This window comes from Apus apus, chromosome 17 (genome assembly GCF_020740795.1).
Source record: "Apus apus isolate bApuApu2 chromosome 17, bApuApu2.pri.cur, whole genome shotgun sequence".
Taxonomy (NCBI): domain Eukaryota; kingdom Metazoa; phylum Chordata; class Aves; order Apodiformes; family Apodidae; genus Apus; species Apus apus.
The window spans coordinates 6038542-6064048 of record NC_067298.1 but is presented as its reverse complement, the minus strand read 5'-3'; the positions used below and the strand labels follow the sequence as shown (position 1 = coordinate 6064048).

The following is a 25507-nucleotide window of genomic DNA, read 5'->3' as shown; positions in this document are numbered from 1 at the left end:
GCTGCAGGAGCCTCAGCCCTGGACATGAGACAAGATTTGCTTCTGAGTGGCTGTGGCTCACTGTCTTGTCTCTGTGGAGATGGGCCTTTCCTTTCTTCTCCCTCAAGTTGCTGGATTATTTTTTTTCTAAATGAACTTCTTTTGCCTTCACCACAACCACAGGCTGCTCCCAAGAGCCAGCTGAGTGCATCAAACCATTAGCAAATCCTTCTTTCCAATGCAACTAAGCACATAAAAAGTCTAGATTCTGATTACAAAATATCCATCCCTCATGAATAAACATTAAATCAACTTCTACACAACAAATGACGTGTCCTGGAACTGTTCATAAGACACAGGGAACTGTTGGCCTCCTGATTTGGAAGCAGGAGATGATGCAGGGAACTTTTATAGCTCTCCTCGCCTTTTTTCTGGGGACAGGTAAGTTCAAGAGGGACAGAAAAGCTTTGAGGAATCCTGTTCTCACCTGTGTGAGCAGGAATTCACCTGCACTCATGATGGGTTTCATGCCCACAGCTCCACAACCTTTCTCTGCCTGTACATCTCCCTCCTCAGAGGTTGAGATCTTGTCTGATCCTTTCCTGATTCAACTGGAATTATATACATATATTATGTTCTTTCCCAGCAGGGGCTGTCCCAAGGTATGGCTGCACCTACTACGATGTTGTGGAGCACCTGAACATCTCCTCTCACAGCAAGTTACATGCACACATCCTGCCCAAGGCAGACGTGAAGGAGCCTCTGGAAGTGAAGATGGATTTCATGCTGGTGGCAATCCTCTCTGTGGTAAGGACCCAAAGCTCCTGTCCAGTCTCTCTGACAGAAAACTAGGTGATTGTTTGGGGTCTGAGCCTTGGGCCAGGCAGGGCTGGGCCAGCGGGGATCAGAACCAGCCCCTTCCACTTCTTCAGCTTTCTGCTCTTGGGAAGCATTTCTGGAAGAGCTGGAATTTTTTCTCCCACCTACTTCTGGGAAAAAAGTTCAGAGGCAGTTTCAGACCAACAGCTTCAGAGCAGGCTCTGGAGACAACCTTGTGAAGACCCTGAACCCAGGGATGCAGTCACAGGGCACTGGTGTGTAAATGTTAACAATAAGGTGCAGAGGTGATTTTTTTCCAAACCATGGGACCATATTCTCCCACTCTTCAGCTGTAGGACCAAGATCCTGGCACTCTCCTCCTCAGCTGAGTTCCTGCAACCTGTGCTGTCCACTGCAAGAGCATCAGGGGGGAGCTTCTGGGCTCTGCTTTGGATGTGCTTAAGAAAATCAGCCAAGTATCTTTCCTCTCCTTTCTCCAGGTGGAAAAGCTCCAGACAGTCACTTTTTACTTCGTGTTGAACCTGGTAGGTCTCTCAGGAGCCATCTCTCCCGTGTTGCCCAGCACCAATGGCTGGTGCTGAGCCCAGTGCTCATTCCTCTCCCACAACTTCTTCCCTCCCCAGGAGTGGAAAAACACTTTTGCCACCTGGGACCCCCAGGACTTTTGTAACATTTCCAAAATCGTTCTGCCCACGAAGACTTACTGGTCTCCCTCCATCTTCATTTTGGAGAGGTAGGTTCCCCTGGGCTTCTCATCCACCAGCTTAAGAGAAAAACAACAGGTGCAAATGGTTGATGGTGCTGTAGGAAATGGGATAAGCTCCCATGAGCTCTCTGTAACCAAGGACCTCGTAATTAGTGGTGACCACAGTTGATACAAAGCTCTTTGTGGCTCTGTAATACTGGAACACCTCCAGAAATGTCCCATCTGGGCTGTAGTTAAAGCTGAAGAAGCAGCAGAGACCAGCGATGCTGTGGGAGGAAACGTCCCTTGGTAGTTTGTGGTGAGATAGAGGACAGAGCTGCGGGTCTGATGGAGGGATGGGCACTGTCACCAGCTCTTGGGCTGGGGGGGACAGGGGGGAGGCAGCTCTGCAGCCCAGCAGAGCCAGGAAGGAGCCCCTGCTCCGGGTGAGAGTGGGAAGAAGAAGGGAGAGAAGAAGGAGCCTCCTTAGGAGATGCAGAGCTGCTACAAACCTTCATCCAGAGGCATCTACCTGCTTTTCTTCAAGCCTCAGGTTTCCTCTCCTCACTGCTACATCCCGTGGCTGGGTGAGGGCACAGAGCCCCCCAGAAGGATGTCCCAGCCCGGGCTTTTGGGGTGGGGGGGTGGGGAGAGGAGCGTTGCAGCCTCTTGGAGTCACTCTCCCCATTTGTTTCCTCCAGAGTGAACGGAGAAAACTCCAACCTGGATTACATGGCTGTCATGTACAACGGCAGCTTCAATGCCAGCCAGCCCTTCCAGGTCACCTTAACCTGTGCCTTGATGATCCTCAAGTTTCCCTTCGACACCCAGACCTGCAACTTGACCATAGCTTCCTTCCTCTACCCAGGTACACCTGCAACCTGAGCTTTGCCACCTGCACTTGGAGGGGGGGAGGAACAGATGAGCTGGGTCCTGGCTCAGCCCTTGGGCTCCCTCAGCAGCACCACCCTGTGAGGGGCTGAAGTCATGGAGCATCAGGGAACATGAGCTAAACCACTGTCATTCTGGTTTGGCACATGTCCCAGCAACATCTCTAGGAGCATCTGTGGCAAGATCCCCCCTGGGACTGGTCTCCACAAACCAAGACAGTAGGAAGGTCCTGCAGTGAGGCTTCTTGTTTTGCAGGACTGAGCTTTAAACTTACCTGAAAGTCCCAGAAATGAGAGGGAAACAAGGACAGGTTTGGGGATCCAAACTGCAGTCAGAGTTCATCCCAACAAGGAAGGGTGGGAAAATAAGCAGAGGTGACACAGAAACCTCCAGCTCCCACCCACAAAGGACAGCTGTCCTAATCCACCTGAGATTTCCCCTCTGATCCACATTCTTCTGAGCAGAGGCTGAGGGAGCTGGGGCTGTTCAGCCTGGAGAAGGGGAGGCTAAGGGGAGACCTCATTGCTCTCTACAACCACCTGAGAGGAGGTTGTGGGGAGGCAGGTGTTGGGCTCTTCTCCCTGGTGATGAGCAACAGGACAAGAGGAAATGGGGTCAAGTTGCACCAGGGGAGGTTCAGATTGGATATTAGGAAACATTTCTTCACAGAAAGAGTGGTGAGAGATTGGAACAGGCTGCCCAGGGAGGTGGTGGAGGCACTGTCTGTCGAGGTGTTAAAAAAATGGGTGGACATGGTGCTTCAGGAGATGGTTTAGTGGTTGGGGGTTGTAGAGGGTTCGACTTGATGATCTTGAAGGTCTTTTCCAACCTTGATGATTCTGTGATTCCCAGAGGTCCAGCCAAGTCTCTTCACCAAAGTCCTTTTGAATTTCTCCCTGATGGGCTAAGAACCCCCAGCAGTGCAAGAAATGTTGCCTTTCCCCACCTCCTCACACCTTGGCTGGGGGTGAAAGGGAGAGGAAACAAGTGACCTCTAATAAATACCTAAACTCTGCCACTTCTCTGCTCCTGCCTGAGCAGTAACAGACCTTGTCATGGTGACCAGACGGACACCAGCTGAGATGATGAGAGACAGCCAGAGTTTCTTCCTAACTGATGGGGAATGGAAGTTCACCAACCTGAGCATCATTGAACACGTGGAGGACCTGGATGATGGCAACTTTTCTGTCATCACCTACGTGGTAAGGCAGCACTTTGACTGTGCACTGACTGGCCACCAAAAGACCAAAAAAAAAGTGGGAAACAAGATGATTTTCCACGTTAAGGAAGGAAGCTGAGACAGTTTTCTCAAGGCAGCGAGTTGTCTCCTGATCACCTAAGGTTTGTCCATCTCTTTGAGCAGATTTCCATGGAGAGGCGCCCCACGTTGTACATCCTGAACCTGATCCTCCCCACCTGTGCCCTGTACCTGCTGGACATGGCTGTGCTGTTTGGCCCCAGCTCTCTGGAGGAGAAGATCAGCTTCCAGATTGCCATCATCCTCGGCAGCTCCATGTTGGCTGTGATTCTCAACAACATCCTCCCAACTTCCTCCAACAAACCACCCATCATAGGTAAGGGTCTTTACCTGGTTTTTGCACAGGGACCAACCCTTAAGGAGGGTCTTTGGGTGTCTGTGGACACCTTCATGAACACTGAGCAGCTTTCTCAGCTGCTAAATTTCCCTCCTTCCCCCCACCAGGCAGCCAAAGGCAGCCAGGATTCCCCTGAAGAAAACGATGGCAATTATCAATGCTTTCTTTGTTTTCCCATCTTTCTGTAGTGGTCTTCTTCTTAGGCACCTTCCTGCTCATGATCTTGGCTGTGCTGGACACCTTTTTCATGTTGCACCAGCAGCACAAATCCCTACATCTAGACAAGGTCCTCAGAAGCTTCCAGCAAGGTAAAGCAACCCAGAACCTCTGAAATGAGTAGGTTGGGTGCATCTTCCTGTAGGTTCCTTCAAGGTAGGGTGGGTTTCCTCAGGACAACCAGTGCCCAGACACCACCAGCCGTGGTGGTCACCCACCAGTTCCCCTGTTTGCTCTTTGCAGAGGCACACACCGGGCTGGCAATGAGAGCCATGACCAACCCAACCATGAAACCCCTCACCAAGGAAGGTGCCCAACTGCTGAACCTCCCCAGGAGGAGCCAGGAGACAGGCCCATCCCACCGGCAACCACAGCAGGACCCAATTCTGCCAGTTCTGGAGAAGTTGCTTCTCTACAGCCACTTCCTTCTCTCCCTGTTTTTTTTTGCTATTATTTCCATAAAATGGAGCCACTAGAGACCAGCCCTGGGCAGGGCTCCTTCCCTTGCTCTCCAGTGCTGCTTCTAACCCCTCCACTGCCATTTTTTCCCTGCTTGACTCACCGAGCTGCAGTTGTTTTAGTTGCCTGAATTAAATAAGAATTAAAATTAAAACCCACCAACCCCCCAGGGCACAAGATCTGCAACCCTAGTGCTTGGTTCTCCCTTTTGCTCTTAATTCTGGGGGGTAACCAGGTATTGGAATCAAGCAACTGTGAAATCTGGGGAAAAAAAAAAACCCTTCACTTGATCCATCTATAATTCTTACCACGAACACGACCAACAGAGAAGGAACTAATGCCCTTTTCTTAGGGAGGTGATTCCATGTGGGGGAAAAGTGTGTAAGAATCCACCTCAGAGAATGAAATAAACCACTGCCAATCTGAAGCCTTTGTGTCAGTGTCAGTTCCTGGGAGATCCCTGTCCCACCACCACAAACCCAGGGCAGAGACCAGTAGGATCACCTGGATTTAAGGGTGTATGTCAACACACCCACGTTCCTCCAACTCCTCTTGCACCTCAACCATCACAGCCAACCTAGGGAACAGCCCTCGAGCTCTGCCTGTGGAACTGCTGAGACACAATCTCCCACTGCACCACAGATCCCTGCTGAACACACTCCAGCATCTCCAAGGGGTTTATCCAGTCAATTATTTGCCAGCACCAGCAGGAGAAGCACATTCCCTGCACCATGTGGCTCCAGAGGGGATCAGACCCTTTTTTTTGCACTAGAGGAGGCAGCAGGACCCAGTTTGACCAAAAGGCCTAACTGGGAGCTTGGGCCTTGCATAAAAACCAGGCTGACAGGTAGAAAAGACAAAATCCAGACAAACTGGGCTGCTCACAAGTCAGTGCATTGCTCCATATCCCTCAAAACCCTGCAACCCCTTGGCTAGGGTCTGAGCCCCGGGCAGGAGGGAAAGCACTTTATTTAAACAATCATCGAGTCTGACAGCTGTGAGACCAACTGTTTACAGATCAGCAATGGGTTTGTGGGGCCAGTAGGGATATTTCTCCTTGTCCAGCTTGGTTTCAGGGAAGGCATCGTTCAAGTCTTCAATTGTCATCTGCTCAAAGGGAATCATGCTTCTGAGCTTCTGCAGCTGGAGTGGGAGCAGAAACAAACACATCACTTGTCAGCAAGGAAGAGCAAAGCACAGAGAGGTGAGAGCCAGGGGTGCACCAGGCTGGGATGAGGGGAACATTCCCTGAATCCACTCACCTGCTGCTCATACTGGGCGATGCGGGCTTTGGAAGCCTGAACATACTCAGCTGTGCTCTTTGCCTGCAGGGAGGGAGAGGAGGTGGTGAACACAGGATCATCATCACAGGCTGGTTTGGGTTGGAAGGGAGCTTAGAGATCATCTAGCTCCAACCCCCCTGCATGGGCAGGGACACCTCCCACCAGAGCAGGGTGCACCATGGTCAGGACACAGTGACCCCGTAGGGTTCACATCAGCATCAACGTTCATCATTGTTCCCCACGATAACTGGGCAGAGTCTTGATGAAATCCCAGCTACCCAAACTCTTCCAGAGACCCTCTTGCTGAGCCAAAAGCCAGAGGTGCCCATGAAGAGCAGAACCTCTGGCTGAGCTGCCCTGCCTGCGCAGACACAGGCACCCAACACCCTTCCCACCCTCAGAGGGGTCAGACACATCCCCCCATCAGGGAACAATTCCAACACTTACAGCTTCCTGCTCCTGGGCATCAATTTTGGCAGTTTGTGTATCCACAGGCTCAGGAACCTTTAGTGCACTGAACTGTAAAGCAAAAGAGAAAATACTGCCTGTGGTTTGACTGAAATAATCCTTCGCAGCAGGTCAGCCCCTGCAGCAGGGGAGCATTCCCACCTCCCTCCCTTGGATGTGCCCTCACAACCATCCCAGCTGAGGAGCTTCCTAAAACTGATCCCTGCAGCCTCACCAGGCCCTTCACAAGCAGCCCTGGGGGCTCAGAGCCTTCTGTTCTGCTCTGAGGACCCCCCAGGACCCAAACACCACTCACCCCTCACAGCCCTGCCCAGAGCACAGCACAAAGTCATGACCATCAACACCAAAGACTGATCATATCCCAGACTTATTACCCCCCCAAAACAAAGTTCCAGGATCCGAGGTCACCTTGGGAGGCTGATCTCCCCAGTGCCAGTGACACCACGTGCCCCTCAGCAGAATCCTGGCTGGTGCACTTCAACTCCTGCTCATCAAGAGGATGGCAGCCCCAGCCAGCTCTCCATGTCTCACAGGGTGCAGAGCCCCCACCTGCCACCTCCCTCCTTCAGGGAGTTAAGAGAAAGTCCTGGAATGTGATCCAGGAGAGGCACTGCCCCAACACAAAAAGAATTCCACCTCCCTTCTCCCCACACAGCTCCCATGAGCTGGCACTGAAGTGACCTCCTCTAGGGTGCAAGGCTGGGGCACCCACCAGCCAACTTCAACCTCCTCTGCCAGTCCTGGGGGTTTCCTCTCAACACCAAGGACATTCCCCATTTAAACCTCCCAGGAACAATACACAGCTGAGGAGCAGACTGACCTTCTTCTGGAACTCATCCACCATGCCAGCTTTGGCAACAACTGCCTTGTAGTGAGTCCAGTCAATGACTGGGGGCTTCTCTGGCAGGGCAGCCAACCTGAAGAGGAGAAGAGGAGTCACCACCAGAGCTGGGAGGAGACTTCAGCGATCATTTCCACTCAGTCACCTTCTGGAGTGCTAACAGAGCCTGCAAGTTTAGTTTAAATATTTCCAGGCCCATCAGGAAGAAGCAGCAAGGAACCATTCCTGCAAAGCCCCCTGCCCTTCAAACAGAGCTCTCCATGAGGACAAGAAGAGCTCAGCCAGCAGCCCTGCTCCCCTGCAGAGCAGCTCTGGGTGCAGCCCTGGGAGAAAGGCTCAGGCAGTTTTCACAACGCTGAGCTGGAACCAGCAGTTTATCACCTGTAACAACATCTGGATCACACAGCAGGTGCTGCAGGACTTGAGAAGGCTGATGAGTTTGTACAGTGCTGAACAGAGCAAGAAAGCTTGCAACATGTTGTGAACACGCCCCAGTAACTCGGGCTTCCTCAGGCTGTAGCTATTGTCTAACTCCAGGGAGGATTAAGCAAAGATGATTTGCCAAACAAAGCCAGCAGCTGCCTCGAAGGTGACCTGTTTTCCTGCCTGGCAGGGCTCTCCTGTCAGACGCTGCTCAGCGCAGCTGAGGGAGGGGACACCCAGGAGGGGGAGAGACACTCACCGGGCAGACAGGGCGTCGCTGCGGGTCTTCAGGGCGTTGAACATGGCCTTCTGGTCGGGGGGCACCCTCTCGGCGAAGGCCGCCCAGTCGATGGCCTTGATGGCAGCTCTGCGGCCCGCCATGGCTCCGCGCTGCGCAGCCGGGACAGGCCGGGTGAGCCCCGCCGGGCCGGGGGGCCGGGACAGGCGGGGAACGAGGCCGCACGTCCCTGCACCGCCCCCTCCGCACCCGGACCCGCACCCAGCGCTTCCCACCCGAGCGCCGGGAACCCCGACCCCCCTCCCCGGCCCTCCGGCAGGTCCCCGGGCCCGCCCCGCACCCCCGGGCCCGCACCCCGGGCCCGCACCCCGGCCCGTCCCGCTCTCACCTTCACTGACCGTCCCCGCCGTCCCCGCCGGAAGGGGCGGCCCGCGCAGCCAATCAGAGCGCAGCCCCGCCGGAAGTGCGTCATCCCGCGCCCGGTACCGGCCGCGCTGCCCGGAAGCGGCGGGGGGCGATGGCGGCGCGGGGGCGGTGAGCGGCAGCATGGCCGAGCTGGCGGAGGGGCCGCCCGGGGGCCGCACGCCCAGCCCGGGCCCCGGGGGAGCGCCGGGGCCGCCCAGTCCCCGCGCGGCTGGGGCGGCGGCCGGCGGGGCTCTGTCCCCTCCCGGTGGGGCCCGGCCGCCCGCCGCCGCTTCCAAGTGGGTGCGCCTGAACGTGGGCGGCACGTACTTCGTAAGCACCCGGCAGACGCTGTGCCGGGAGCCCAAGTCCTTCCTGTGCCGCCTCTGCTGCCAAGACGGGCCCGAGCTCGGCTCCGACAAGGTGAGGCCGCGGCGGGGCCGCTCCCCGGGGCGGCGGGAGCCCGAGCGGTCCCTGCCCCGCCCCGAGCCGCCCCGGCAGCTGCCGGCACCGGGGAGCAGCGCCCCGACTCGCTGCACGGACACAGCGACAGCTCCGGGGGTCCCCGGCCCCGCAGCACGGGCAGGGTGACAGTCCCGGGGTCCCCCGGGCCCAGCGCCCCCGACGCTGCTCGGTGGCCCCGGGAGCCCCCGACCCTGCAGCGGGGATGGCCCGGGCTCCTCAGCAGCCCCGCTCCCCGCGTGCTTTGCCACGCACCATCTCCCCACCCCCGTGGCCCGGCGCGTGGCCACAGACGAAGCCCCAAGAAGGGGGCTCAGAGTTTCCCCCCCCGTGCTGGTGACACCCCTGAACTGTGGGCATCGATCCCCCCCACCAGGACAGGAACCCCCCTCGAGGAACAACAGCTCCAGCAGAGAGGGAGCTAGAAGGAAACTCTCCCAGAACCAGAAATGTGGGTTATTTCTCCCCTGAACGTGGATGGGATTTTAAACATACATTTCCCTTTGCTCTCACCAAGATCACGGTGCCCCCTCCTCACACGGGGGGGGGTCAGTTCTCAAGTCACTGCAGTTTATTGCAAGGAATTGGCAACGAGTTGTTCCTGCAGTGGCAGGTTTGCTGGAGGGTTTGTAAATGTTTTGTGGGTCAGGTCTCTCTGTTGGTCCCTTCAGGGCTGAATCAACAGGTAAATCCTGGTTGTGATCAAACCAGCAGCAGGGAACAGAGGAGGTGACACTTCAGAGGGGTGTTCCAGTGTGTGGCTGCTTCAGAGCAGGGTGGTTGGCAGGAGAAGTGTTGCTGTGTAGTGATTTAAGGGAGTGATGGAGGGAAAGTCCTGCAGGGGCTTTGTCAGCACTTGACAGCTGGCTCAGGAGATGCTCCTGGTTGTGAAGGGTTGTGAAGGTGATTTGGTGACAAGAGTTGCTGTGTTGCTGGAGCCAGGGCTGCTGTGCTGCCTGTGTTCCCAGGAACAGACAGGAGGGGGGAAAAAGAGCCCCTGAAACCATCCCAGGCTGTGAGCTAGAACTGGAGATCCAGTCCTGTGCCAGAATCTCCTCATAAAACTGGAAATCAAATGCAGACAGACCCCAAGTGCCAGCTGTGGGGTTTTGTTGTTGCAGTGGGGAAAAACTGCTCAGCCCTGCTTCTCTCCCCGGGGGTACAACCAAACCCTGTTCAGAGAAGTGCTTAACTTGAGGTACCTGCCCCAGGATTGACCTGGTGGAGCTGAGCTCAGATATTGGACCCCCAAAAAAATAATAATGTTGGTTTAAATGTGGAGTCATGAGGCACCTTCAGCAGGGAAATGAATCCAGGTTCTCAGAGAGAATCTGTTCAGGTGTTTTCCACTGAGATGATTTGTTTCCTCCCTGACCCCTCCCTGCTTCCCCCCCAGGATGAGACAGGGGCCTATCTCATCGACAGAGACCCCACCTACTTTGGTCCAATCCTGAACTACCTCCGACACGGGAAGCTGATCATCAACAAGGAGCTTGCAGAAGAAGGTAAGAGGCAAAAATGCCAGGTGGGAACTGCAGGTGCTGTTTGGTCCCTGGCGGGGTGAGGAGGCCACATCCCCAGCTAGTGCTGCTCATGAGTCCTCTTAGTTTCTCATTAACGGGGATTCAATCATTAGATTCTGTCTCTTCCAGTGGGATCCTGGCTTGTATCAGGAATAGTGTGGCCAGCAGGAGCAGGGATGGGATTGCCCCCCTGTGCTCAGCACTGGGGAGACCTCACCTCGAGTGCTGGGCCCTTCAGGAAAGATCTTGAGGTGCTGGGGCAGGTCCAGAGGAGACAACGAGGCTGGTGAAGGGGATTTTCCTCACATATCCTGGGCTAGATCTGGGGTCCCATGTTGTGCCCTCGTAGCAGAATCATCTTCAGTCTGCACTGTACAAATGAAGAGGATTTCCCTCTCCTTTTGGGTCCTTCCCCAGGGGTACTGGAAGAAGCAGAGTTTTACAACATCGCGTCTCTGGTGCGGCTGGTGAAGGAGCGGATCCGGGACAACGAGAACAGAACCTCTCAAGTAATGCCCAGGAACTTGTCTGATGGAGTCAGCCTTTTTCTGTGGCACAGCAGGAGGACACATGGGGCTGCAGGCACTTCCAGCAGCAGCTCTTTGGTTTAGTTGTCACCTTCAGCAGGGAGAGAAGTGCTTTATACCCAGGCACAGGCAGGAAGGAGTATCCGTGATGGTTTGATAAGCACAGAGTCATCTGGTTAGCACTGCAGGGAAAGACAATCAATAGTTAAACAGGAGGTGCCAGGAGCAAACGTGGGGGGTTATAAAGCAAAACATACTGCTTTAGGGGGGTAAAGAATTGCTCCAACTCCTTCTCCAACCCATTTTCTTCCCTTTATATCTGGCAGTTTTTTCCCATTGCTGCTCAGCTGATACGAACACACCCCGTAGACACAGTTGCAGAAGAGAAGCACTTTCAAAACCAGTAAAATGGTTTTGAGAGCCAAAGAGGTTTTGCTTTCCCTGGCCCCGAGAGGCCTAAAAGGCTTCTCCTGAAAGTGTGCCAGCTGTAGGTACTGGCTTTGGAACTGATTGGATAGTCAGAAGGATGAAACCTCAGGAAGCCTGTGGGGCTCAGGCTGCCTCCAGTAACAGAGAGGAGAAGCTTCTTCATTTCCTAGCTTGATACTAATGTAAGAGTTGAACTAAATTAATGCCTGTTGTTGTTCTCTGGGCTCTAGGGACCTGTGAAGCACGTGTACAGAGTCCTGCAGTGCCAAGAGGAGGAGCTCACACAGATGGTGTCCACCATGTCCGACGGGTGGAAATTTGAACAGGTACCATTGCCAAAGAACAGCAGAATTCCTTTGAGAGCTGTGGGGGGGAATAAGCAGAATTTGCTGCTGAAATGCACTTCACACTGCTCTGCTCTCCTGAATAAGGAGCCTGACCTGAGCAGGAGTCTGTTTATAGAGTGGCTGACTGGGAAAGGCAGAACTCATACCTACTGCTCCCAAGAGAGGTTTCATTTTCTCTCAGGACTTCTTGTATCTTTGTTCCCTTCCACTTCCCTCCCTCCCTTTGCCATCCACACCCTTTGCACAAACCACAGGCATCCCTGCCTGCCTCAATCGTCCCATACACCACAAGCACCAGGAAAATTCCCTGCACATCCCACTCCAGCACAGAGCTGCTCTTGCCCTCCCCAGGCCTTGTGCCCTGACACCCCCGAGGGCAGCAAAGCCCAAACAGGAGGTGCTGGCCCAGAGCCCAGCCCCTCTCCAGTGCCACCTGGTGATGGTCCAGGCTGGGTGACAGAGCAGGAAGGTGGCAGTGGTGGAGCACAGGGTATGTCCCATGCTGGGAGGCACCTTGTAGCTGCAGCCTGTTGTCAGGACCTCCCCCAGATGTGCAACCAGCAGAGCTGCTGCCCTCCTCCAGATCACACCACTTGGCATGCTGAGACATGCCAGGAAAGGGGCAGATCCACATCCTGGGGACACAGCCCATGGCTGCACCTTAGCCTGGATGCCAGGGGATGAGGGGAGCAGACATTCCTGCGTGGGCTTTTTGGATCCAGTCACTTCACACCATCAAAAAACCTGCAGGAAAGCCAGGAATGGTAAAAGCTGTTGCAACCTGATGGTCTGTCAGGCTTGGGTTCTCAGAGGAGTATGTGGCCTTGCAGGTTCTCTGCCTTGGGCCATTCAGTCCTGCTTCAGGAAGGATGGAATATAAATTCAGAAATCCATTCTCCTGTCCTTCTAGTAGTCTGGAAAATTGCTGTCTTTATCCAAAAATACTTTGTGTTTCTTGAATATATACTGGTCTGTTGTACTGAAATATCCCAAGAGCTTAAACAGCCAAGACAGGGAACAGGGAAGCAAAAGAAAAAATAATACAACCTTTTTTTTCCTGCTGTGTCTCTCTTCTGCCCTCAGCACAAACATCCAAATCTAGTTAAAACAGAACTGGAGGTCAGTCAGTACAACTGCTCTGGAATCACAAAGACAGGCACCAGTCTGGGGAGGCTGTTGAGTGCCCTGTCTCAAAGACAAATACAGACCTGTCTCCTAAAATCCATTAGGACCTGGAAGTTGGGGTACATGCTGCATGTTGAAGTTTCCTGGATCTACCCACTTGATAAGAGTCACACTGGCTTTCTGCAGATTACTTAGATTTATTATCTGAAAGGTAGAACTGAGCAGTAAATGACAAATTAGCTCTGCACTCCAGGATGTCCTTTTAATATCATAATGATAAATGAGACAGATGGGATTCCTTGGATCAAGTCCAGACCCCTCATCACAACAGTAATAGGATATAATCCCATTTATACAGATATCAAACCCCATCCTGACAGCATCTATGACAAGAATGGTGCCAGTTTGCCACATGTCCCCTAGTTCATCTGACATCTGTCTGTGGTAAGGAATTTCCTTTCCAGATTTCATACATCCAAGCCAAAAGGCAGGTGGAGGGCTGAGTCCAGCCTTGTCGAGCCCTGTGCTGCCCACCCCACACCTGAATTAGCTGCAGGTTAAATAGGGCAAAGTCCAACTTGTTTTCTCTCCCCCCCTTTTTTTTTTTTCCCCTCAGTAGTTGGAGAATGTTCTGTTCAGCGTTTCAGTGTCAGGCTGGAATTTCTTCCCGGGGTCCCGGTGCCACTAGAGGGCTCTGGAGCTCGGCGGTGCCGCTGCCTGACACACCCAGCAGAGCCTGAGACACCGGAGGCCACAGGGGACTCTCAAACCTCACTGAACAATTGTAGGGACAAAGCAGAAGTCCAGCCTTACTGACAGGTCCCTTGGTTGTCTCCTGTTCCACAGCTGATCAGCATTGGATCTTCCTATAACTATGGCAACGAAGACCAGGCAGAATTCCTCTGTGTGGTGTCCAGGGAGCTCAACAATTCCACCAATGGCATCGTCAAGGAGCCCAGTGAGAAGGCCAAGGTAAGGCCCCTGCTCAGGGAGACTGGCTTGAACTCCCCTGTTCTGGCACTGGCAGACCCATAATTTGCACGAGTTCTTTCCTGTCTCCTCCTGCATGGATGATCTTCCCCCTCTTGGAAGATCTCATGTTTGACTGTAGGACAAGAGCAAAGGTTCCTGGCACATTTCAAATGAAGACCAAAAAAGCTGGAGGAAAGAAACAGGCCTGGAAAAGGAGCAGAGTCCTTTGAGAGTGGCCATATTTTGTGGTTGAAGGATGGTGCAGGGAGAGACAAGCTTTTTTTTTTCCCCCCTCTTTCAATCCATTCCTTTTTTCCCCTGGGAGAGCAACAAAAGGTGACCTGAAGTCCCAGCAGGCAGCTGAGCAGGATTTCCAGAGGAGGGCTCAGTCAGCTTTAACCAGCCTGTCATTTATTCCAGCAGCATGACAGCCAGCAAGCTGCTCCCACCATAGCCCATCTTTCCTCTCCTTCTGAAAAACACAAGGACTCTGAACACAAACTTTTGCATCTAAACTTCTCCAAGGCATTTCTGGAAGCTCTCTTCTCTTTCAGATTCTCCAGGAGCGAGGATCCCGGATGTAACTCCCCTGTGCACTCCACAAAAAAACTCCTGGATGTCCACAGGGCTGTCCAGCTGGGCAGAGCATCTCTCCACAGCACAACCTGGCCCTTGTACAGTAACCAAGCTCATGCAAAGCAAAGCCCAGCCTGTCCTGCCAATGGTGAATAAGTCTGGTCATAACCAAAGGCTTCCCTCTCAACCTGGAAACCAAGGAAGGAAACGACCCTTCCAGTTGGACAGTCCTTTCCACAAGTATTTGTTTTATTCTCCTGGCCAGTGCTGTATTGAATTTTTCCAGTAATGCCTGAGCTGGGCTCCCCATGGGAGCCTTTGTGAAGGTTGCTCAGGTCCAGAGGCCCCTGTGATCAGTCCCACCTTCCTAAGGCTGGTGTGGGTGGGAAGATCTGCATTGGAGCTGGGCCATGTCTCACACCCAGCTCTGCTACCAGAACAGCCCAGGGGGGGTCTTGCCATGCTCCCCCCTCCTGATCAGCCAGCCCCCCAGATCAGACCCACAGGGCTTTAAAAAAAGGAACAAAACAACCACTCAAGAAAAAAAAAAAACCAAACTTTTTTCCATCCTTGCTTTGCATTTGTTCCTTGTTCAGGTCCTGAGAGCTGAGTTGAGCAGCTGAGGGAGAGGAGCTGTGTGTGCCCCTGGCAGGGGCTCCTGGCACCTTCCAACACCCATAACTCTGCATGCTTAGAGAGACTTGCACCCACCCAGACTAGCAACAGAGAGATCCTTCTGTCCTTCACACTCCTCTGCTGAGGAAGAGTGGTGACATCTTCCCCTCCAGTCCCCTGCCATGGCTTAGCCTGGTGCTAAGCCACGAGGTCAGGGACTTGTTGCTGCCAAGTTCAGCTTTGCCTTGTTTGTCTGCAGCAGTGAGGGCTCCATCTCCTTCCTTCTCACCAAGGGGGAGACCTGAGGAAGAATTTCTTTTGTACTGTAGCAAGCAGGTAGGTTTGTTTTCACCCCTGAGATCCACTGTGGAGGAGATCCCCCCATTTACACACCAGGATGTCTCTGCAGCCCCCTCATGTCCCCACCTTTCAGAATCCACCTCAAATTACAGAGGGGAATCACAGAGTTGGGGTGGGGGGGAGGGTTGGTGAAAAGTTGCCAAACTTGTAACGATGTTTCTTGTCCAAAGTGATGTGTTGACTTCTGTGACCTTTTATTTTGTTCTGGAATGCCTTGGATGGATGTGCAAAATGCTCGTTTGTGCCTCTCTTGAATTCTAACCTCAGCCAAACTGCAGTCACTGGTTCCCCTCTGTCAATCTGTGCCATCCCTCACCAAGGGCATGTCCCCTCTAGCCTGGTAAATGGAATTTCTTAGGAATTTGCTGCATGTTTTTTTCCCCTCTTAAATCCTGGCCTTGTTCTTTGTAGCCCAAGTGTCCGGGCACTTGGATCTTTTCGAGTTAAGTCCCAAACTGACATGAAACCCAGAGCTTCAGAGACACTGGAACTCACAGACCTTGACAAGCTCAGAGCAGATGTTTCTCCAGAAGGTATCAGAGAATTCTGCACCTGGCCTGAGGAGCTGGGCTCCTTCCTGAAAGCATTCAGCTACCTGTGGTCTCCTGAAGGTTTTGAGGTAGAACTAGGCAGGTTTCCCATGGTATCACCTGCTGCTGACAGGGCCTTGCAGGAGCAGAACGTGGCCAGTGGTCCAGCAGGCAGTTCAGCAAAGGAGACCTGCAGCAAAGACACCGCGGGCACCGCTCGCTCTGCCTCTTCACTCCTTCTGTAGGTCCTCTTGCCTGTCCTCTCCCATCTTGCTTTGCCAACGTACCTCCTCTGGTGGAGGCTTTGCCTCATTTTCAAGACAGACTGGTTAATTATCTGTGCTAGTTGAATCCTGGTAACAACAGACCGTGCCAAATGCCTTTGAGTTGCCGTTGTCAGTTGCAGGCTGCTGAAGCACAGCTGGCTTGAAGAACCCAGCGCTTCTTCTGCCCTCCATCTTCCCTGTTTGTAACCTGGTGAGATGGTCCTGGTGTGATTAGATTGTACACCTTGGCTGGGCCTGAACAACACTGTGATGTGTATAGATCTCTCTCCTCTGTCAGTGTCCTGTAGCCTCAGGCATCATCCACCTGTGCTCACAGCTAAGGATCCTCAGTGCGTGTGCGAGTCAAGCTGCCTGAAGAGCCCTTGAACACTCTCATCTGTCTTCTTTCCTTCCTCAGAGGAGGGAGTTTCTGGGAGCTGGTCAAGAAGTATCAAACTAAAGGCAACGGGAACTGGTCGAGCTGCTTTTGTCACATTGGTGCCAGCCAAGCACCTTGCTGTTCAAAGCATGGAGCTCACCCCAACACTGGTTGCACAGGGAGACCTGCCCAGTACAGCTCAAGCAGACAGAAACAATACCTCATTGCTTTTCTTTGTCACCAAAAATGCAGTATGTGGCCAAGCCCACCAGAGGATTGCCTGATGCTAGAGTGATGCCACCACTTCCACAGAGAGCCTGCAAATCACCCTTCCCAGTTGAGTGGAACAGCTCTTTAACTCACGTGCACAGGAAAGGCCAAAGCTGCATCTTGGATTTCCCTTCTGCAGTGACAACGTGCCAGAGGGCTGAAGACTCTTGGGGTTTGATTGCAAGGTCTTTAAGTTCAACAGAAGAAGTTTATGGTAGAAGACCAGTCATGGTACTGGACACTGAAGTTCTTGGGTGATACTTAGGACCAGGTGTGCAGTCCATCCAGAGCAGGTACGTTCCCCAGTGGAGGATTTCTCCTTTCCTGACCATTCTGGGTCATCTTTACCCTAAGACCAAGGCTGGTCTCAGCATTATGCAGCAGTTGCATCCCCTTCTGTGCTCAAGACAAGGCTTCTCCTTCCATTGCCTTTCCCTCAGTCACAACTGCATCCAAACTAGCACTTCATCAGCCTGACATTTGTCCCGTTCACTCTAAAAAAGGTAGCAGCAGGGAGGTAGATGAGCAGGGGTAGATCTAGATACCCAAGGGTGTTTGTGCCTCTTGGCAAGGTTCACTTTGAAGTATTAATCCTGGGGATGAAGAGTAGGACACTCTGGTTGGTTTTGTTTGTTGTTTGTTTGTTTTTAAAACTTCCCCAGCCGCCTAAATTGTTCCATTATGGCAAGACTGGAAAGAACCTCTTCAAAGTGTCTTTGTCTCTGCACATTTTTAGAACTCGATTTCTCTCAGGGGTAACTGAGTGGGCTGAGGCAGAGGGGACGTGGTGGCCATGGGGTGGAGCAGCCCCCCAGGCCTGCAGCTGGGCCATGGGCTCCTCCCCTGGGCTTTGCCTGCAAACCTGGAGGTTTTGTACAGTTTGTCACGTGTCAGTGCCCTTTGCTACTGTTTCTCTTTGGTTATTAAATGTGTTTGAATAACAGTTGAGATGCTGTGATGATTATTGTTTGTTGTTTTTTTTTCAATAAAGACTCTGAAATGGGTTTGAGGAGTTGGAACCAAGGGTGCAGGCTGCTGCTTTCTCTGCCACCTCCCCCCACAGACACTGCCTTGTGGGGAAAGAAATGTCAAGATTTGGTACCTGCTTCTTTCTCCATTTATAACAATGATTTGCCAAGAGGACAACAGCATCAGATTTTTTGAGTCCTTGGTTTCAGAGAAACTGGCAAACTGAAGCCTGGTTCTGATGTGCTGTTACACCACAAAAACCAAACATCCACATTTCCCTTTACCCTTTCCAGGGACAACCACAAACAAGTAGAACGTTAACACAAGCAAGAAACGTGAGTAGCTAAGGAAGAAAGAGGATCTTTTGGTCACCTTTCATTTGCTAAATGTACTTGATGCTGGACCATCACACATGGCAGAAAGGTCTGACCACTTCAGGCTGCTTTGCCCCTTCCTCTGCCACAAAAGACCCACCTTGAACACCTGCAGAAGCCTGCAAACAGCTCCCCACACCCCATGCTAGGCCAAAGGGACAAGGTTCTTGCCATCACCAAGACAAATGGAATGAACATGAGAAAAATAAGTGGAGTTTCTTAAAGCTGGGCCTCCCCTTGTGTGTGAGCCTGAAGCTGGGAGGGACAGTGCCCTTGGCACGTGGAATTAGCCCAGGAACCCTGGGACGTCTTTTAAGTAGTTGCTCTGTTACCTCCACCCCAAAAGCCACCAGCCTTCCCAGTGTTTGTGTCTTCAGTGAGACCAGTGGGGTTAGCTGAGGTTTAGTTTCTTCCCTGTTCACAGAGCACTGCAGCTCAGAAGTGCTTGAAACACTGAGGTACCAACAGATGGACAAGCAGTGGTAAGGAAAAGAGGGAAACCAGATCTTCAAGCTTTGGTGGTGCAGGAAGTGGTTGTCGTTGACAGTTTGGGCTCAATGCAGGGGGAAAAGGAGGAGGAGCAAAGATAAGAATGGGAAAAAATTGATCAATCCAATCTTACTTTTGCCTACAGGTGGCTGCTGATCACTGCAGCTGCTCTGAGGGCTGCCCAGCCCCACTACATCCCCAAGGCAGGAGGGGGTTGGCACATCCCCAAGCCAGGGATCAACACCAATGGTGGAAGATGAGACTCCCCCCCCCACAGGGTGGGCAGCAACCACGGCTGGGCCAAGTCACCAAGCAGCATGGGGCAGTTTCAGACTGTACTTTTCAAACCTCCTCAACCCATCCCTGTGTCTCTGTGCCAGACCTGACTGCAGGTCTGGACTGCCAGGGAACTTGCCCACAGCAAAGCCCTGCTCCAGTGCCAGCAGCATCTTGTGCAGATGGAAACTTCAGGGCTGGCACTGCATGTTTGCTCACATCCACAAGGCAGGACTTGTCAGCAGAAACTCAAATTCCAGACAGGATTTCAGGCCTGCAGCAATAACTTCCCTGCCCTACCACTTTAGGACCATCCTCTAAAGCCACACAGGCTGGAAAAGCCTTTGTGCAAGACCTCCAACCAGCTTCAGGCCTGCCAGGCAAGGCAGTTCCTCTCACACAAGGCTCCATCACCATGCAAAAAAGACACACGTGTCACTCAGCAGCTTCAAAGGAAACCAGGAGCTGGAGCTGCCAGGCCTTGGTACCACCCCTCACTTCCCAGCCAAGACTGAGCAACCCACTTCACTCCTTTGCAAAAACCATTTCTTTACTCCTTGCTTCAGAAAACACAGGCCATGTCCAAGCAGCAAGGGGTTGTGCTGGTCAGGCAGCAGCCCTGCCTGTGTTGCCTCACCCAGAATAAACCCTGAGCACCTCCCCTCAGGCAGCAGGTCTTGGGGCTGGCTCAAAGCTCAGCTCTCCCTCTTGCCAAAGCCCAGGCTGCTCTAGACCTGTCGCAGCAGGAGAAGGGAAAAGAGGGATGGTTTGCAGCAGGGCTGGCCTCAGCAGAGGGTTACGGCCCTGGCTCTTGGCTGGCTTTGTCAGAGCACCCCAGGCTGCCTCTGAACCCCACTGCCACAAGATGTGGGGTGGCTGGTGGAGGCACCTCCCCAGGGATCAGCAGCTCTGTGGGCTCAGGGCTCTGTCCCAGGAGCTGTGCCACCAGTGAGGCAGGAGCTGGACAGCACCACAACACCCAAGGAACTTAGTACCTGCCCGTGGCAGGATTTGGTCCCTCCTACTCCCCAAAGGCAACTGGGGGAAATAAATTCCTCAGGTGAGTTTTCCAGGTGCTTGGGAGCAAGATGAGTAAGAAACACCACTGAGATTTCCTGATAGCCACAAAGACAGTCAGCACATGCATCAGAGCTGCAATAGTGAGACTTGAAAACATCTTCATCAGCCCTTTCTGCATTGGAAAGAGCACAGAAGGAGCACCCCCACATGCCTCCTCTGGAAGGAAAGGCTCAGGCTCCCACCAGGGCTGAGCCCACCCTGGCCACCACCTCATGTCTGGGGGCCACCTGGTGCTCACTGCAACCCTGCAACACTCCCATTAGTCACAGTTTGGCCTGGAGCATCATTAATTTGTTTTTCTGGCCTGTCCTCTCATGTCTGTGGACAAAGAAGAAACCTAAATTGACTTTAAAGATAGGGAAGGGTTTCAGCAGCATCAGGGCACCCATCAGCATCCACCTGCTTGGCCTGGGGCTCCAGCAAAGAGCAGTGGAAACTGCTGCTGCATTTCCCTTCTTTCCACACCTCTGGGAGGGTGAAGCCTGGTGGTGCAGAGGTCTGGCCACAGCCATAAATGCATCTTGCACAACCTGTCAGCTCTTCTGCTCTGCCTCAGGCTCTCGCGTAAAGACGAAGGTCAGTTCGTCACTCCCCCTCCCACCTGCTCCCGGAACAAGCTAATCAAGCCAGATCTGTTTGCAGACAGAAAGCCTGCAGATATTTTCAGCCCAGCTTACTGATCTGTTTGGGAAACAAGGACCTCAGCCACGTCCTTCCACCTAGATCTGGTTTTGAGACAGTCACTGAAGGTTTAACTCAACTTTCCTATGGGGAAATAAACCCCCCTGCACCCGCTCCCTTCCAAGGCTGGAGAACCATGTTGGTTTCTCCAAACCACAGTGAAGAAGGAGCTGCAATGCCCTAGAAATCACCTTCAGATGGTGGTGAAGAGCAAAAGCATCAGTATTTCACCTCCTGGCAATGTTCCCTACTGGAGGCCTTCATCCCTCCCAGGGGTCCTCCAGACTTCAGCAGATGGGACCTGATCAAGTCCAGCATCAGGCTGAATTGCCAGGAGCCTCAAGTTTCACGGGTTGCAAACAGATCCTGGGTGAGCTGAGAGCTCAGCTGGTCTCTACATCACCAAGATCCTTGGGGAAGGTGAGCACCTTTCACCTGTGATTTAGCTGAGGGCAGTCTGGGCAGCAGGTCCTTCAGCACAGGCAGGAAAACATGCACCAGTGATCTTGATGAATTCAAATGACAGTGGCTAAAAATGAGGAAACCTGTTTGGGCAACCAAGCAAAGAGGCCCCTAACCCAGGCACCAGGTTCGAGATGTCTCAGAAAAGCAGGCAGGCTAGTCACAAGAAGGCTAGAAAACACACCATGCTCACGACACGGAGTGTCTGCTGAGAGCAGCACAAAGCCAAAGCCACTTCTCTTGTGTAGCTACGGCCCAAAAACCTTCCTAAAACCCCCACTCCACAAGTTCTGTCTGCACACCTTCAATCTTCCAACAACCTCTTCTCCACCTGCTCTAAGGATCCAGCAGGGAAGCACTTCTTGTGATCCTTTGCCCACCAAGTCCTTTATTCCTCATGAATAAAAGCCAAGGTGAAGGGCAATTCAGAGTGTGACAGGTAAGATCTGATAGAAAATCACCTTCCCCACTGCTCAGGGTTCCCAAATGTCATTTGCTGGGGGAGGTGAGCTGCAGCAGGGCTAGACTCTCACCCACAGCTGCAACACAGCCCATTGCTCCCTCCTTGTGCCCTGTCCTAACCTACTCACAGAATTCTCATGATTCCTCCATTTCTTCAAAAGGGAACTTCTCAGGGAACACACCACCCTCCTCACTTTTGCAAATGCAGGAAACGGATGGAAGAAAAGCATCAGCAGCTTCCAGATACCCTAAAAAACCTCAGCCAGGTTCCTTGCAAAGACCTCTGCCCATTTGGGTAGCCCTGGGCCAGCACTGGTTCCCAGCTCTGCCCTGCTCCCTGGGCAGCACCAACCCACAGCACGGGAGGACATGTCAGGTCAGGGTGTCACAAACACTTCCAAAGCCACCTCCAGTGTGGATTTACACAAACACACCTTTCTCAGACTCATCTCCAGCACCATCCCCATCATCCTGGGGAGAGCTGCCCTTCTTGCCACCAACCTTCTCACCTACTGCACAAAACCCAGGCCCTGGGAAAGCTGCAGGCAGCAGCCAGAGGGGACAGTGGCAGTCAGGAGGGCCAGCTCACACACAAGCCACTTGCAGTCACCCACCAGCCAGAGATTTGCCACCAGAGTGAGAAGCAGAGACAAGCTACATCTTCCTGGATTCCTGCAAGCTGACAGTCTGATGCCAGCTGCCTCCTCATCCCCTAGTTCCATGCCAAGTACCATTATCCCTGGTACTGGCCAGTGGTCATTAAATCTGGTCCCAAAAGTGTGATTCCTCACCCCATGCTCCACTCACATTTTGGTGATCAACGACAGCAAAGCAGCCAGGCACATCCAAAGTCAATCCAGAAGAGCAGAAAACAGTGGTGAGACAAAACAAAGACCCTCCAAGGCAAGGAGCTGGGTTTAAATGCAGCTGAGGAACAAATGAGGTGGAGGTTGTGTGGGAAGAGGCCCCAGATGAAGCTGGTCAGGCTAATTAAGACCTATTAGTGTAGGCAGGACCTTGATGCCCTTTTCAGGGGGAGAATGTGAGAGTGATGCTCTGGGAACTGCTTGGGAAACTCATCAAAATTGAGTGCTTCCCCATCCTTGGTACAGTCCTGTTTTCTCAGCACCAGCAGAGCTGGTCCACAGGGGTCTCACCAGGGCTGTTCAGACCCTGTCCCTGCCTCAGGCTCAGGCCAGGAATCTGTCTCCAGGTGCTTGGAGAGCTCAGCTTCTGCTGCATCTGCCCAGGTTCAAGGGAAGGATCAGAGCCAGAGTTTAATTTGGGTCTGAACCTGGGGCAGGAACAGTTCCCTGCTCACACACACTTCCTCTGTGAGATTGAATCTGTCAGACGTTTTGCTGATCTGGATCTCTGGAATGAACTCAATTAGTCTTTCTCAAAAGCAGTTTGCAAGCTCTTGGGCATTTGCACTTTGGTTTCCAGGTACAGGATCTGCCCCAAAACGGCAGCTGAGGCTCCTGAACTGGGAAGTGGCTTACAGAGCCAGGACGTGCCAGTAGGGACATGCACAGAGCAGGGAACTTGCAGCCACCTCCACCCTGCCCCAGGCATCTGCCTCTCCCTTCAGGGCTGAGAGCAACTGCTGGCAAGTGACATCCAGCAGACACAAGCCTGGAGCTCTAGGCCAGGCTGCACCACCTGGGCCAGCACTTTAACTGAAGGTAGATCTGGATTCTCTGCTGTCACTGGGTGACCTTGGAGAAGTCAGCTGGGATATAATATAACCTACCTGGGAGAGGACAGCAAAGCCAGTCAAGCTCTTGGGATGAAAAGGTACTTAAAAAGTCACTTATAAAGGTATTTACCAAGTGAAGTGCTTGGCTGTCCTACCCCCAACAGCCACTGAGTGACCCCAAAAAGCAGTTCACCACCCCACTCAGTTGACAGTAAACATCTCACTCTGTGCTCACAGCCCATTTGACACATGAACCCCATGCCCAGCACACACCAGGCTGAGCTGGGGTGGCAGGAGGACACAGAGACCTAACATACCATGGACAAGAAACTCATTTCCATCCTTGCTTCCAATTCACAGGCACTGCCCAGTCTCTGAACATCCCTCCATTGCTGGGGCCAGCAGTTCTGCCCTCCCAGCCACACTCCTGACCTGCCCCCTGGACCCTGCTGCTGGGTGAGATGTCCCTCCTGAGCAGCAGCAGGAGGGAAGTGGGCTGCTTTTCTCCCCACAGAGGCACCCACCAGCCACAGGGCCTTGCTGAGGACAAGAGATAGATAGACAGACACCATCAATATTTGCAGGCTCAATATAAATCCCTTCCTAGGAGGTGAGCTACATAAATGTCCTGTTTCTCAGCACAAGGGGCAGCCAGCAACCCTGCTGGGTGCCCTCATCCCAGCAACTGCTTCTTCCCCATCACAGCTGAGGGAAACTGAGGCCCAGAAGAAGCAGGGAAAATCACTGGTCTGCTGTCATAAACAACTACTAGGGAAATCCGGGAAGGAATCCTGCTGTCTTGGAGGTGACTTAAAGAAGAAGAAACACTCAGACCTGAACAAGACAGACTTAGCTCATCAGGGTAGACAGTGAGTGGCAGAGAGTGTTCAGAAAGGAAGACTGAAACCAACAGTGTGCTGCCCCTTGTCCTCTCCAGGGCACCTGTCTGTCCGTGGGCATGGCATGGGCTGGTAGAGGCAAGCATCTCTGCACTGCTTCATCTGCTCCCAACAACAGCTCCCTGTGTGCAGCTCAAGGTGTGGCTGTTGCTGTGAACTCCAGTCCTGTTCCAACACCATGAGCACAAGACCCTCGGGTGTGTGTGAACACCTGCCTGTGTGTCACAAATGTCCCTGGTCTCTCATGCTCATGGCTTGACACCAGGAGCAGGTTGCCTGAGAACACCAAGCCCAGAGGAGGACAAAAACACCCACCAGCCCTCCACCTTTGCACCATCCATTTTACCTGGTTGCCCTGGGAAGGGTTAAACCAGGGTTTTGCACCAGTGCTGTTGTGAGGTGTAGCCAGTGCTGGAACAAACTCGTTCCTCTCCCTTGATGCGGGCAGGAGGCAGGAGGCAGGAGGCCATGTGGCACTTGCCAACACATCCAGGGTCCTTGCAGTGACTGTGCAGGTCGGGCTGCCCAGGGTAAAAGCTGTCCTGCAGCCAGGGACAGAAGGTGAACACAAGCCACGGGGCCTGCAGCCCTGCTGGAGGGTCCTCCCCAGTGAGCAGGCGCAGGAGGAGAGGTGAGAGGAGCCAGAAATCTTCAGCTGGACCAACTCTGGAGTTGGCCAGGGCAGCTGGGAGCAGCGAGGAGCTGTGTCTCTGCCTTTTTTTTGCAGGTTTGCTGTTGCCAGGGAGAGGCTTTCGGCTGTCATCCAGCTTATTCACACCAGAGAGACAAGCACTTGAATTAGCTGCATTATCCGTGCCCAGCTAAAGTGGACAAAGGATTAAAGTGTGCTGAGCACCACCATCCTGATTTGCATCTCAGAGCCCCTTCCCACGGGCCCCCTTCTTGAGTTGTTTTTTTTTTTTTGGCTGTCCACCAGCCAGCATAAGAGCCCTGTTTACAGAAGTGATGCTTAAGTTAATATTGCAAAAGACTTCATCAAAGCTTTTAGTTGCTACTGAAGTTGAAGTATCTGACCATGGGCCACGAGCTGACCGGGCTGTGCAGGCAGGGGACGAGTCGTTTGACCAATTCTGGTCTCAGCTTGAGGTATGAAATTAACTTTCTGGGTGTGCTGCCATGGTGAATTTGAAATAACGAGCAAGATCAAACTGGGGCTCCTTTTTAAAGCTGCACACCAACCTCAAATGTAGCTGCTGTTTTAGGGAAACCCACTGCTTGAGGGCCAAATAAACGTTGCACCGTGCAGTGACCTTGTGGGCTTTATTTTTTTTTGAGCTCATCCAGCTGCCAAAGATTAAATTTTTTAGGCATGTTTCTTCATGTGGAGAGGATGGGGAATGCTACTGCTGGGTGTTCTGTCCTGCTGGTCTCAAAGGAATCAAACCTGGGATCTC

At 53.0% G+C, this 25507-nt stretch overlaps 2 protein-coding genes across 3 annotated transcripts; one reads left to right on the top strand and one right to left on the bottom strand.

Moving 5' to 3' along the window:
• Positions 1-5557: 5557 nt before the first annotated feature.
• ATP5PD (ATP synthase peripheral stalk subunit d) lies at positions 5558-8411 on the bottom strand. Of its 2 annotated transcripts, none has more exons than XM_051634811.1 (6): positions 8307-8411; positions 7940-8070; positions 7237-7333; positions 6396-6467; positions 5928-5990; positions 5558-5808 (listed from the first exon to the last, which is right to left on the bottom strand). In XM_051634811.1, the coding sequence occupies exons 1-6, from the start codon at positions 8388-8390 to the stop codon at positions 5677-5679; spliced, it is 579 nt and encodes a 192-aa protein (XP_051490771.1). In that variant the 5' UTR covers positions 8391-8411; the 3' UTR covers positions 5558-5676. The 2 variants fall into 2 exon arrangements, with proteins under 2 accessions (XP_051490771.1, XP_051490772.1); XM_051634812.1 differs by lacking the exon at positions 8307-8411 and adding an exon at positions 8286-8306.
• Positions 8412-8413: 2 nt separating this feature from the next.
• On the top strand, positions 8414-17649 carry KCTD2 (potassium channel tetramerization domain containing 2). The gene is made up of 6 exons (XM_051634810.1): positions 8414-8743; positions 10179-10287; positions 10723-10814; positions 11492-11587; positions 13580-13705; positions 14260-17649. The coding sequence occupies exons 1-6, from the start codon at positions 8465-8467 to the stop codon at positions 14287-14289; spliced, it is 732 nt and encodes a 243-aa protein (XP_051490770.1). The 5' UTR covers positions 8414-8464; the 3' UTR covers positions 14290-17649.
• Positions 17650-25507: the final 7858 nt, after the last annotated feature.